Source organism: Microtus ochrogaster, assembly GCF_000317375.1.
Source record: "Microtus ochrogaster isolate Prairie Vole_2 chromosome 14 unlocalized genomic scaffold, MicOch1.0 chr14_random_1, whole genome shotgun sequence".
Taxonomy (NCBI): domain Eukaryota; kingdom Metazoa; phylum Chordata; class Mammalia; order Rodentia; family Cricetidae; genus Microtus; species Microtus ochrogaster.
The window spans coordinates 34,510,748-34,525,536 of record NW_004949096.1 but is presented as its reverse complement, the minus strand read 5'-3'; the positions used below and the strand labels follow the sequence as shown (position 1 = coordinate 34,525,536).

General features: G+C 44.1%; 2 protein-coding genes across 2 annotated transcripts in view; one reads left to right on the top strand and one right to left on the bottom strand.

Moving 5' to 3' along the window:
- Positions 1-10,426, bottom strand: part of Fgf7 (fibroblast growth factor 7) — a 53,936-nt gene extending 43,510 nt beyond the window's left edge. The window contains exons 1-2 of the mRNA XM_005364405.3: positions 10,161-10,426; positions 9,020-9,577 (exon numbers count right to left, since the gene is read on the bottom strand). Of these exons, the coding sequence (XP_005364462.1) occupies positions 9,020-9,305 (286 nt within the window). The 5' untranslated portion in view covers positions 9,306-9,577; positions 10,161-10,426. The remainder of the gene's footprint in view (positions 1-9,019; positions 9,578-10,160) is intronic.
- Positions 1-14,789, top strand: part of Fam227b (family with sequence similarity 227 member B) — a 151,739-nt gene that overhangs the window by 89,379 nt on the left and 47,571 nt on the right. The window lies entirely within an intron of this gene.

Sequence of the window (14,789 nt, the reverse complement as noted above, 5' to 3'; positions counted from 1 at the left end):
TGTGTGTGTGTGTGTGTGTGTGTGTGTGTGTGTGTGTGTGTGTGTTCTCGCGCTTTTTGAAATAAAGAAAAAAATTAGGATAACCATTGTTGAGTTCCACATTGATCCTAGAGAGATGCTGAATTACTCTCGTGTTCAAACCTCGCCATCTTAACAGTGCCTTAAAAGGCATTTCCCTCAGGACACCTGAGCTCTCTCTCTTGCTGGGTTAGCCAATCCCTGTCCTCTAAACTTGCCCCTCTGCCTTGTGGCCCTCCTCTAAGCCCAACTAAACTGTTAGCTCTCCAAAAACACAAGCTGTAAAGCTGTTTAACACTGTATCTTTAGTTTCTCAGACTCTTGAATTTAACAAAAGAATGAAAACAGGAAGGTGTCATCAGTCTTTCAAAATTTTGTATGATCCCTTTCTTCTTAGTGCAAAGAAAGGGAGATACTGTGCCTCCTATACAGATGATACCCCATGGCCCCGTGCCTCCCCTCCATGAATGAGACAAGCCAGGAATGTGATCAGAAACATCTAAAAACTCTGGTAAGACCCAGAGATGCTCTTACTTACCAGGCTGCTGCCACTAACACAAATTGAGAGCAGCCCCCGGGGTTCCTGCTGCTCCTCATTTCTCTCTCCCAGCGTATCTCTCCTTTCCTCCTCTCTGCTCTGGTCCCTGGGTTGCCTTCTATCGCTGTGCTTAAACACTGTGACCAAAAGCAACTGGGGGGGGGGTGCTTCCTCTAACAACTCCCAGGCCATCTGTCACTGAGGGAAGTCAGAGCAGGAACTCGAGGCAGGAGCTTGGAGGCAAGAGCTGAAGAGGACACACAGAGGAATGCCGCCTACTGGATCTCTCCGCTTTAGCTTTCTTATGTAGCCCAGGACCTCCTGCCATGGGTGGCATTGCCCATGAACTGGGCCCTTCTACATCAATCATTAACCAAAAAAATGCCCCCATGGACATGCCCAAACTGACACAAACAAACCATCACAAGGGCTATTCCCACTAGTGGGTAGATTCCCACCCTAAAATAACCAGTCTACCGATTGTTTTCTGGTAGGACAACTCATCTTAGTTCCTAAGGGTTTTTTTTTTTTTTTTTGCCTCCTTTAAATACAGATATTCCTAAAGCCAATATCAAGTATAAATTATTTCTTCTGGGTATACTTCTTGATAAATAAACAGGTAAAAATGAGAATGAATGTTGAGGAGGCCCATAGCTCTTCCAAGCTTGGTCTTCTTGTTGCCCCAATACCTAATCTTCCAGTGTCTCCAACCTCTTATGCAGTTGGCCTTGATAACAAAACACCTTTCCACTGAACTCTTGGCCTTCCCTAGAAAAACTTAGCCAAATGGCCTCTGGGAGATAATTTTATTTTTGAGGGTTAGATAATAAGAAAAAAATGAGGCATATTTTTCTTTCAAAAAAGCATTTAGTTCTTATTTGCATCAACTTTTTTGATGATTAAACAGTATATTTTTACTGACAACTGATTTTAAATATATAATCAGTTAAGTGACAAATATGTTTAATAATTATAACTATTTCTGCCTTCTTCCACTGGGCTAAATGCAGCACCCTGGGCCAGAGGGCGATAAAAGGAAGAGCGAGAGCCTTTCGGGTTGAGTGCTAAGTCCATGCAGGGAGAGCCAGCAGTAAGCAGGTGTCTACTGTGCAGCTAATAGAACACCTAGGCATGGAGAGGACTGAGTGCCACTGGCCCTGTCACCATCTAAAATCTCAGATGAGAGGCTCTCTGGTAGTTTTCCTGTCAGGTTCTGTAAAATTTCAAATTTCTAAATATCTTGGTGAATTAATGAAACTTGTTACTTATTGATAAAAATTGAAATAACTGCATCTTTTGCCGGAACTACTTTTTGATTAGTAAAATAAAGTTTATTGTATGGAGCACACATAATAAGAATTGTTCAGTCACCCTGGAGCCACAAAAGCATTTTAGGTTTCGGTAGAATAAATAAGTCTATAATTTGTAGGTTGCCCAGACATAGCTACAAGCTTCATCATTTCCTGTTAGGAAAATAGTCCCACATGGCTGCCTACAGCACAGATAGAACTCTCATTCAGACCTCAGTCTCACTGGAAATATCTGGATTAAGCCCTTCACCACTGTAAGAATACGGTCTTGAAGCAGACTGACAGGCACGCTTCTGTCTCAGCATAACTGAGCTCCGCTGGTTCTGAAATCATGGGGCAGTTTTGTTGTGTGACCTTTCATTTCAGACAAACAACTGAATGATAGGTTGGTTTAGTTCTTGACTACTCCAAAGATGGACCTCAATTTGCTCTCTGGTTTCAAATTAATGAAATTTAAATGTTCTACCAAAAGCCAGAATAGGGAGAAGAATGGGAACAAAGGAGCTTTCTGTTGTCAAGTCAGTTTGGAAACCCACATGTATTATTTCCTTGAAGCTGAAGCTAACCATAGAGTAACATAAACTCAGAGAGTTCTGCAAGAGACGAATTCAGCATCATTAAGTGAGTATTTCCCAGTCAACCATCCAGAGAAACAGCTTGAGGAAACACCACTAATATCTCGGGGGACGTCAGTATTCTAAGAAACAGACTTTGGAAAAACTGCCTTAAGGAAAACATGCAAACTGGGTTGATTATGAATTTTGCCTCAAATATTTCTGTCAATATTATCTAGAAGTGCATCTAAAATTCAAATGCAAGCATAAAATGGGAAATACTGTGGAAAATGAAAAATATGCCGCTTAAGGAAGCTGAAGCACGGTATTTAAAACTCTTGAAATATTCCTCTGCTTAGGGTGGGTAAGCTCAAAACCAGAGTTGAAACTTGGCCAAGAATTACTTAAACGTCCAGTGACTTATTTCATTTTTAAGTATGTATATGGTGGGAGGAGACTGTGCATCTGTGAGTACGGAGGCCTACGAAGTCCAGAAGAGGGTGTGGGAGCTCCTGGAGCTGGAGATGCCTGGCATGGTGCTGGGAACTGAATTCATGGCCTCTGCAAAAGGCAGTGCCTGCTCTTAACTTCTGAGCCATCTCTCCGTTCCCTGTCCAGTGACTTTTAACACAGCTTTGCAAGCCATGTGAATGAAAAAGACCTTTCATTTCGGCCTGTTTGGAATGTAGAAAGATTAGCAGTTACCCTTTTCTCCTATGTGTTATATGCCATATGAGAAATTTAAATGTAGAGATACTGTGTTTCCACGGTGATTCTATAGAAGTTACTGTTCTACCAAAACTATTTTCTATTAAAAAAAAAAAAAGTAAAGAAAGTACTGCCTTTGTGTTTTGTAGATTCCCAGCCTTGCAAAGATGACTAGACTGGGAACATCCCTTGGGGACCTATGGTTTTGTCCCCACTGGATTTTCTAAGTTGACCAACTGTCATTTTCAGTCTCTTGCCTTTGAGTTTACTCGTGTGGCTATGCGAGAGAAAAGCCCAATTTAGAAGTGTCTGGGTTCACAGCAGACACTGGTGTCTGTGCCGCCCTTGGCCTCCCGTTCCTGCAGCTGTCACAGTGCAGCTGTGTCACCTTCTGTCATGCTACAGGGCTGCCCTCACGTTCGTGTCCAGGCTGGCTGAGCACATGTTGATGTCCAGCGGGCCTAGAAGAACTCCTTGATACACAACTCAGAGATACGTTCCTCCAGTCTGGTGGTGGGGCCAGTTTAACTCCCTAAATGCCAGGGCTCCAAAATTTTCATAAGCATCCCTGAGTCGGTTCAGGCTGCACCCCATCCCCCAGCCCTCACCTCCCACCTTCCACCCCCCAAGTAGAAGTTTGCAGTTCTAGCTGTGCACAGCGTCCCTGGACAACTGTAAAGAATACTGATTTTGCGTCTCCTCCCCTCCTGGTAGGATTTTGATTCAATCAAACTACGGTTTCTCAAGCGCACTAATGTGATTCTCACAGTGCAGTAGTTCTCAGCCTTGGACGCATCTCAGAATCATCTAGAGAGCTTTTAAAATTCCTGATGCCCAGACTGCACCCTAGATCAAGTTAATGAGAGTCCTGGTGGATGGGATCTGGCATCAGTATTTTTTACAGGTCCCAGATGAATACAATATTCAGCCAAGATTGAGAAATAGAAGGGGAAAAAGGTCTAGAGAAAGCAGCTCCTTCCACGTGTCTAAAATCTGCCTTTTTTCTACTGCCTTAGGTCATTCTGGCCTTTGGTTTTCCTACCCCACAGGCTGTGGAGAGAGCTTCTACACCTCAGCCATAGGAAAAGGGCTGTCTGATCTGGACTAATGCAGAGATGACAGTAACATTGAAATGGTCAGTTTAGGGCTGGAGAGATGGCCCCGTGGTGAAGAACCTGTACTGCTCTTGCAGAGGACCTGAGTTTGATTCCTAGCACCCTCACCAGGCGGCTTACAACCGTCCCATAACACTGGGTTCATGGGACCTCACACCTGAGTCCTCCACCAGGCTTCTCTGCATTAGCACGCACATACCCCACACAGACACACACACTAAATAATCAAAGCTAAAAACCTAAGCATTAAAAACTGGGCATCTCTGCAGTAGCATGCACATACCCACACAGACACACACACTAAATAATCAAAGCTAAAAAAAACTAAGCATTAAAACCTGGTCGTTTTAAGTAAGGTAATATTAAGAGAGCATATTTGTGTTAATGAAGTTTCTAGCATTTAGTAAGTTTCAGTTACTTGCCGTAACTAAATATGGAAAAAACAATTTAAAACTGAGTTTTCATAGAGTAGCTAACATTTCTAAATCTGCCCCTCAGCAATTTATACATCCCTCATATTTAAAAGACTTGAGATTCCTTTAATAAGGAATCCCAGTTGCCAGTTCTAGAAGATTCCAGCTTGTCAATCATTTCTAGGATTTTGTTTTGCGCATGTGCTCCACAGAACTCCATAGCTTTTTGTGGATAAGGTCTTTATCCTTTTTTAAAAGGCGGGTGTTGCGTTTATAATTTTGATTCTTTATTCTGATGGTATGGGTTGCTCTTCTAGAGCAGTTACTGAGAACTCTATGGGACCCAAGCATGTTTGCACTCTCTGCGTTCTGAGATGCTGTGGACTGGGAGGCCCTATAGAGACTAACACAGACAGGAACCCATCCAAGGAATTGTTGACAATTGAGTTGCTGAAGGTTCTGTGGCCAAAGTCAAATCCAACAATGCTGTGTTTATTTGTGTTCCGCCAATTGTGAGGCCACATCCCATCACAGCCTACCAGTCCAAGAGTGAATGTTGCCAAGCCATTGGCCAACTTTCAGAACAAATAACCCTTTCTTACTTTGTGACTAACAGTGTTCAAAAAGGCAGATGGGCTTCCTCCTGGATCAGAGGCTTCTGGTCATCAAGGAGTTCTCCAGAGGAACGGATGGTATTAACTATTGTTGTGAACACAATATTTTAGTGACTAAAGACAAACAAAGCAGGAAACTGATCGTCAGGGGCTGGGTCCTCTGTCCCACATCTGTCTCTCGGAGCAGTTGTCGGGCACCCAGCTCACTGCTGCCATCTCTCACTCAGCACCTCAACTCCCAGCTGTGTTATTTTTGTCAGGTGTGGAGTGATTGCCTCTGTCTGCTGAGGAGCTGTCTGCTCCAATCATTATCTAGACCCAGCCGCTGGCCTTGCCTCCAAGAGGACTGTTCTGACAACAGAAGCGCTAGAAGCATTGACCATTCACTCTCTGTCCCTCCACGATACTACTTACCAACCTTCCCCTGCTGCGAGGGCTTCTGCGTCTATTCTTCTTGTTAAGGTCCAATTCCGTCATTTCAAAACCTACTGTAGAGCTGAATGAGGGGCCACCAGAGAGAACAGAGAGGAGATCTGTGACCCCTCCCCACCCCCCTTGCACTGCCCTAAGGGGTTCAAACAGTGGTCTCCTCCTCCTGAATTCCAAAATCCATAAATTCATCCTTGGCGAACTGTCTGGAGGGGTTGGGATTCTTTGTTTTCTTTCTTTGTTTTTTACTATACAGTTTACTTATTCTGATCTAAACTTGATATTTTCTGCAAAATAATCTAACATGGGGGAAGACTGAAACAAAGGCTCCAAACACCACTGAAGTGATGTTTCAATTCCCCTAAAGAGCTGAGGTACGACATGTGACCTAACAGCAGCCCCACCTGCCTGCTCTTGGTACACCTACCCCAGTCCCACTCCTTAAGGAAGCAAGGGTGCCGTGCCCAGGTCTTTCGCCTCTTCCCGAAGTGCTGGTCCATATCTATCAATGTCTCATAAAGCATATTCCCTGGAGGAAAATATGTGGTCGGTGGATAACAGGCGTGCTTAGCATGGGTAGGACCCCAGGGTGCCATGCTTCACTGGGGAAGCAAGCAGCCTGCCAAGTCTTATTCATATCCTCGGGCCATGTCTCCTCTCACTCAAACAAACGCCAAGAGAGTGGCTAACGGAGAGAAAACGAAAACCAGTGCCATTATAAAGGGCTTCCAAAGACGTTCAAGGACCTGTGTAGAAATGGAAGGCATCAGACCATGGGAAGGAAATCTGGGCTTTACTTCTGAGCTTTATTCCTTTCTGAATTCTGCTGCCTTCAATCCAGTTACTTTGAACTGTCGTTCTGATGACAGCAGGAGGGGAACCTCCTGGTTGGATCTTTGAGCTGATTCTGAGGACTGTGAACCCATCCCCAGCTTTTGTGATTGCATTTCGCCTGCCTCCTCTTGGGCTGATGTAAACAAGCCCAGCTGCCCACACTCCTTGTACCTGGATTCCGTATCTTCAACCTCGCAGGTGCCCTGCTTGTATTCATGCTTAAAATGAGCAAGGCTGCCTCAACCAGCAGGCGATGCTTATCAGAATTTTCTCTGAATAAATTATTTTCCTTTATTCTTCTATCTCTTGGGATTTCTTACACACAAAAATGATTTGACATCTGTCTAACTTTGGAGAAACCTTACCTGTCCATTTCAGTAGGCTGGCAGGGCCATGACAACCACTTTATAGTTTAGTTAAAAGGTTCCGGTGAGGTTTTCTCTTTCTAGGAGATTTTACTATCTTGAGAAAGTATGTAAGTTTAGACTATTAAAAGCTTGTAAGTGAAAGTCATTTGCATAAACTATCAGTCTCTTTGAGTACAGAGGTACTGTGATGTGGGGCGAGACTTTTGTCTGTCTTATTACTCTAGAATCAGTGTTTGGGGAAAGGGGAGAGCCAAATGGGCTTTAGGGCTACTCAAGGGTAACCAGGCTTCAAAACATAAAATGATTTTACCACTTTGCAAGTATGTATAAATATTTGAAATTCATGAATTCAAGAAATTTAACAAAACAAAATAAAAATCACATATATGTATGCATTCCGATTATAACTGCTTTAATCTCAAATAATTGTACATACTCATTTTTTCACTGAATTTTATCTTCCATTATTTTTTACCTTTTGCATGAGTTAGTAGAAAGCACCCAAAGGAATTAGTCCTTAAGTAGAAAAAGCCTACAGTCCAGCTATGATAACCTGATTATGAAGTTTGAAATTAGCCCTAGCTGCGTGATTTATTGTGGAGAGATAGCAGACACCTTTAGCTCCTTCTTTGGGTGACAGTTGTGGAAAGGGATGCTTAGGCTTCTTTGCACTGTATAGTACAGTCCCTGATTTAGAACACAGTAGACTGTGACAATGAGAAAGGGTTTTAAAAACTCCATCCATGTTTCCAGGTTGAAGGATGGAAAAACTAAGAACTTGTCCCCAGAGTCATTTACAGACAGGGACAGAACACGTGCTGCTGTAACTGCCGCTTAGATTCTGACTTCCCCCAGATTCTGTCATCTATGGTAAAGCTCACTGGTTTTCAAATGAAATGAAAAAGCCAAATTCAGTGGCTCACGTAGAAGCAGCTATCGGTTTGTTTAGCTGAATTCCACAGCACTAGTCTTCCAGACCTGGCAGGTTCCTTCACCCACAATTTCCATCAGCCATAGCTTAAATGGAGGTCCGTCATTTTCATATTGGAAACAGAGTCACCAAACTCTTGCCTATTGGTCCATGAGGTTAGATCTCAAAGACTATTTGGAGAACAGATAAGGAAAGGTTGGAGTGACCCTGTCACAGACACTCAGCTACACTGTTAACCTCCATGCATCCTTTTTTATCTACGGCACCACACAGATTACCAAACACACAGAGTCAACGCTGTCCACTTACTAATAATGCTGGCAAACCTATCTCCCCACCTGTGAGTTTTAAATGCTTAAGGCGACCGTTGAGTGTGCGCTCTGCTGAATTTAACACCACTGAAATTAGTTACTAGCTGTAATCACTAGATGAAAATGCAAGCCCTGACATTCTAAGGAGAAAGGGTAGCTGGGGCTTGAGGGGAGAGTGGGGTGCTCCAGCTGAAAGGCTTGGACATAATTTCTCTCTAACTCACTTCTACTTCCTCACAGTTACGTCCCTCATAAAGCAGCATAGAAGTTCCACGGCAGAGACCCATGGAAAGACCTGTCATCTGGTGGGTAGGGGACCAAAGAATCTAATACAAGCTCATTAGACTAAGGATGGTTGAAGGCACTGCAGACCCCCTTCGGTGTGAGAAACACACAGCTGTGGATGCTCAGAAAGTAGATTCTGAACCGGTTTGCACCATGACAAAGTCCTTTCAAAGGCAACACAACTTATAAAGGCAGATCCCGTCTCTGTTCCTCAGACTTGGGGCTGGTAGTTTGGTGAACCCCTACTGAGAGCTGTATGCAAACCTCTACGGACTTTGCTAGGCGAACAACACATGTCAGCCTGAGGACTGTCTGCGAAACGTTTTCTTACTAAAGAGCGTTTTGGATTTAGGCCACAGTGTAAGGATTTTCCACTGCCTTGTGCTGTCAGTTCCAGCCATAAGATGAGTACACTTGCCCTGTTCTCACAGATATTTTAGAGACTTGTTGCAGAAACCCCAATGTAGAGAAATTAGGAGTTGGTACTGCTTTGCCCCTCCACCCCAGAGGAAAGGAGAACATGCCACCAAAAGGTGAGCTTTACACAAAGCAGAAAGCTCTCGCCAGGGCTGTAATAAAGACGTCACTTACTGTAACTGTTCTTCATCTCCTGGGTCCCCTTCACTTTGCCTCGCTTGTCAATCCTCAGATACCACTGCGTGCGACAGAACAGTCTTCTCACCCTTACATCCCCTCCTTCCATGTAATCATAGCTCCGTGTGTGTCGCTCGGGGCTCGAACAGTTGCCGTTCGTGGCCGTTTGCTCTGGAGTCATGTCATTGCATGCTAAAGACATAGTGCCCACTAGACAGACAAGGTGGAGGCAGGACCTGTAGAGCAGAGGTGGCAGGATCCATGTCAGTATCCATTTGCGCATTATAGTGTAGTGCTCCGGGTGTTCATGAATAACATAATGAGAACCGAATCCTGGGCTGACTGCCACTCCTAGGTCATGGGCCTCCTCCTGTCTGTGCACTGGAGATTGCTCTGAGAAAAGGTGGTCGCTCTTCCCAGACTCTTAAGTTTATCCTTAGCTTCGGATACCAATAGCAGGATTCCTCCTTCAGTAACACAGTTGAGAGATGAATCCTTATACACACAGCTTTTGCAGCAAGGCCAGTTGCTGTACTGCCGTGTGCTCCTTGACTTCTGTTCACAATGAGAGATAAAGAATGGGAAGGGGTGGGGAGGAGAGAGGAAGAGAAAAGTTGGTTGTATCAATTTCAGTGGGTAAGTAGTATAACACACAGTGTAGTTAAGCATCGAAGGCAGGCTTAAAACACCTTCCACAGAGGGTATTAGCATCTTTGCCACTCTGCATGCAAATTGAGAAGAGCCAGGCATTAAGGGAGAGCCATCACAAGAGAACCGCACCATTCATTCCGGTTGCTGTCTTGCTAAGAGCTCCCTGTACTTAGAGCTATTGACTCAAATTGAGTTTTATAGTCACTATCAGTGGAGGAGAAACGCTGTCCCTGGATTTCATTAGCATATGCTTTTACATTTGTGCTTAATAATTATTTCCCCCTAAACTGCCCATATTTTTCAAGTTAAGTGTCGGGATTGCTCTGGAGAGCTTCCAGCTTCTCTTTCCATACATACTCCAGCACATTTCTGCAGATATTTACTGTTCAAACGCCTTCCCCCCCCCCCGCAGTACCGTAACCACAGAAAGAGAAAACCTTTCAGAAGAGAGTCAGCATTTCTGTAAAGACAAATAACAGTAACTTACTTGTTCTGTTTAGAACAGCTGGGTACACAAGAGGTCCGTGTCTGCTGCCTGCCTCGTGCAACTTGAGCCTCTCTGCTGTAGCTACAAACTATTTCTCAGCTGAGAAATCCTCCAGCAGAATCATAATTGTTTCCATAAATCAACAGGCAAAAGGGTTTTCTCCGTGTGTGAGCGCGTGCGCTTGTGTGTGTGTGCGTGGAGCCTTTTATTCAGAGATTTTCAATAAATACCTTTGCTGACCTCATTGGAAGCAATTAAAACTTAACCAGTGAGCTGTTTGGTGGATGAAACAGCAGGGCTAAAAGGAGGCTTGTGTAATGTTGAGTGGTCATAAGGGGGAGCTATGAACACGGCTTATGTTTAAATCTACAAGTGGGCATCGGCTCTGTGGAACCAGCCCTCTGATTCTCAAGCAGTTACAAGGAGAAAGGGAAATAATGTTAGATCTTTAAAACACAGCCGCTGCTCAGACCTTGGAAACATTTCCAAGAGCATGTATACAGGCTTTTAAATAGTTAGACGATCTTTATGTTATTTTTTTAGTATTATTCTCTCATATATTATATCCAGACTGCAATTGCCTCTCCCTCCCCTCCCCCCATTCTCTTCACCCATCTTCCTGTCCCTCAGATCCGTGCTCCCTCCATCTCCCCTCCGAAAAGAACAGGCCTCCCAGGGACATCAGCCAAACACGGCATAACATACTCCTATAAGACCAGCTACATACTATCACATCAAGGCTGGACAAGACGACCCAGTAGGAGGAAAAGGGTCCCATAAGTAGACAAAGGAGCCAGAGCCCTCGCTCCCTCCCACTGTTAGGAGTCCCACAAGAACACCAACCTACTTAGCCATAACATATATGCAGGAAACCCATATAGGCACACAGGGACCCACACAGGCTCCCTGACCTTACATGGCTTTTTGTTGTTGTTTTTTAATTTGGGGGGCGGGGTTGTTTGTTTGTTTGTTTGGTTTGGTTTTTTGCAAGTAGAATACAGGGGATAGTCCACCACTCAGGGTCTGAAAGCAGGTATTCCTAAGCAAGCAAGGACATATCTTTTCCCAGGTATCCTACCATTGTGTGTGAGTCTTTAGGCTGAGGGATCTAGCTTCCTATTGGATGGTGATTCTAACAAACAGTGTGCCCTTGGACCAGTCACTGGACTTCCCCATGGCTCAGCTGCTGCTTCTGGTATCAAATCAATGACCATGTCTCATGGGGCCGGTGCTGCTCTGTCACTGTAACATCCTGTGTCTTGTGATTTATTTATACTGATGGCTCACGGAAGCAAAGGGACACATGATTGGTAAAACTATTATTCTTTTAGAAAAATGGTTTTGCCTTGGTGTTTGACTTATGCCCCCTTGAGAGCAATTGCATAATAAATAACTGATAAACCCTGAACAGAGTTGTAAGAGGGCCCTTTTGCTCTCCAAAATGAGTTCCGGCCTATCCTTTACTGAGCAAGCCTGTATTTTATATTTAGTATGAAGCCATTGTATCATCAGTCCAAATGAGTATTTAAGTACTAAAATTCTCTTTTCCACATACCCCCCAACCACACACACACACACACACACACACACACACACACACACACTCACAACTTCGCACTTAACATACTCTACCACCAGGTGGTGCAGGTAGACCAAACAGAGACGGAGAACTAAATTGAATCAAAGATGAGCCTGTGCGCCCCTTTATGACGGTGCTTGTCGGGGAGGGAGTCAAGAGCGCAGCATATTTTAAACATACCCAGTTGTCCTTGATTCGCAAAATATTGAAGCACTGGGTCTTTAAAGCGGAGGAGGGCACACTGTTCTATAACTGCATCTATTGACAACTAGAGGGCTCAGAGCATCTCAACGTGTCTTGCCCAAGGGAAGGGAAGGACATGTGATGCTGTTCTTGTCTTTTTAGCAATGTCCCAAAGTCTGGGGGCGGGGGCCTAACAATGAGAAGCTTCTGAATTCCTAAGAGCTGGCATTTCCTTTAGAGCAATGAAGGCTACGCAGTCAGTTCTCAGTGCACACTGCAGAACGTGCAACCTCTCCGTAAAACCTGCTGCAGAGGAGCACCTGCAATCGTGTTGAAGATAAGTTATAAAATGATCTGAGTCATGTCACTGAGCACATTAGTACCAGGCAGGGAAGTGTATCAGTGGTTTAAATTCCTTTGAAAGTTATTGATTCAGTTCCTAATTGGAGAATAATCGATTCAAGATGGGCCCACAATGGGGCAAGGAATTTCCCTCTCGTCCTCTCTAGTCTTACTTGTTGGAAATGGTTTTCAATGAGCAGGCAGTCTGGTTATGTCTAGGTGGGCTGCTCTCATTGTCTCTGAGTTACCCGGTGGCAGTCATCTTCTGCTTCTTCTGTCCTGCTCACACAGCCACCGAGAAGCACTAAGCGCCCTGGAGACCCTGTTCTTCACTGTTTCCAGACAGAGACAGCTTCATCGTTAGTTGGAAATCTCTCCATCCTGTGCATTTTAAATCTATAGGGAAAAGATCTGCATCTGAAAGCGGGTGATGGTGGCACACACCTTTAATCCCAGCACTAGGGAGGCAGAGGCAGGCGGATCTCTGTGAGTTCAAGGTCAACCTGGTCTACAAGAGCGAATTCCAATCCAATACAGCTAGGGCTATTACACAGAGAAATCCAAAAAAGAAAGGAAGAAAAAAAATCTGCATCTTTTCTCCAAATACTGACATTTAAGACGTCCTTAGAGGTGAGCATCAGGACCTGGAAAGCCTCCCACAGAAGTGGTATCTCATACTTGCCCCATGTGCTTTGGGAATAAAATACATTTGGAAATACAGAGAGCTTCTTTCATGGGATCAATGGCCGTATCGACCACCTTCCTCTTCCTGAGCAGTCTTCGTTGCGGTCCTCATTCTGGGGACGGGTAAACGGTAGAAACTCTGGCTTGTGGAATCTTATGTTTCAGTTTTCAGTTTCTTCACGTTTATACACACAAGCTATACGCATGTATACAGGTGGTCTACACTTTATACCCCAGCCCCTTCAACATACAAAGTGTCATGACACACAGACATTGTTTTACGTGATGCTTTTATTTTCACTTAGTAAAAATACAAAATTTCCATCTCGGAATTTAGAAAGCTCACTTGTTTTCTAGAGTTGCATGCTTGTCATTGGATGAGTATATCGCAATGTATCCAACCAACCTCCGTGAACATTTACCTTTCGTCCATATATTTTACTGTAGAAACATCATAATGAATGCAGTTATAAATACGCTATCCTATGGCACACAAATATAGCTGTAGGGTCGGTTTCCAAAAGCAGTCGAGACGTCTGTCTTCCAGTCCCGGGTAGGAAAGGGACTCTTGAAATTGGGACTCTTGATTAATTCTTATAAAATGACTGTGTATGTTGTGCCCTACCTCTGACACTGGTTCCAAACTCTGTCCCCTCCGTGTTCCTACAGCTGACCCCACACTAGGGATTTGTCGTCACCATTTCCTGTGTGGTTTCAATACATAAATCCAGCCTTGACTCTGAATCGTACTGTGCAATCAGCCTTACTTATCATCTTGATTCATCCATTGGAACAAATATTTATTCACTAGTTCTGTGCTGCCAGATGCTGGGTCTTCCCTCTGAAGGCACAATGGTGAGTCTTTTGGAAGTGATCCCTGCCCTTCCAGAGTGTGCATTCCAGCAAGAGGACAGCATAAACAAGGGGATCTGGGGATGGCACGGGGCAGGGAAACCAAGATCTTACATTCCATGAACCAAAGGAAGGGCCATGCTACTGCTCACAAGCGAGAGCCCGAGCAGAAAGAGCAGTGTGAAGCTGCACTGGCAACCGTGGACTTGACATTGGAAGCCGTGTACACTGCAGAAGGAACTTGGGTTCATTTTGAAAAGACTGGAACACAAGAAGACAGACCTATCTTTCATCCATCAGACAAACATGACGGACCTGGTCAAAGACAGTAATTTAAACTCAGAAGAAAAGCCATGATGGAGCAATCCTGAGGTCCTTGACCGTATAAACAGCTTGCATGCCTTTGGCATGATGCCGTAACATTTAAACACTAATTGCACATAAGATGCAAATCGTGAGTCATGCGTTCAGCGTTGCGGTGTGCCTGTGACTCAACTTATAAATATCTCGGTTTACAAATGCCATTTGAGTCTTTGTATCCCCGAGTCTATAACAAAATTGCTTCGTTTAACTTTGTATTTATAAAAACTCTCTGAAATGCTAGTCCAAATTTAAAATTCTTCAAATTGTATGTCTGACTTTAGTTCTAATGCAAGAGCTATTTGGGACTAGTGGGCCACTGTTTGATTGATTGTAATTGCAGTACAACTAAGGCACACTGGTGCCTTGTTCTTGGTGCCCTTGATTCTCCAGTCCTTAAGCTACTTCGAATCTTGAGAAATGTCCTCCTTGACTATCCAGTGCTGCCTGCCTTGGACAGAGCAGTATGCTAAAGGAGGGCTTTGCGACTGGGCTTATTGCATTGTTTCTATAAGTTATCATTCTTAGATTCCGCATTAATCATCCTCATAGCAATGCAACAAAATTTGGAGTACTTAAAAGCATTTTTACATGCTTTGTAGATGTCAATGTGTCAGAAAAAATGCTTT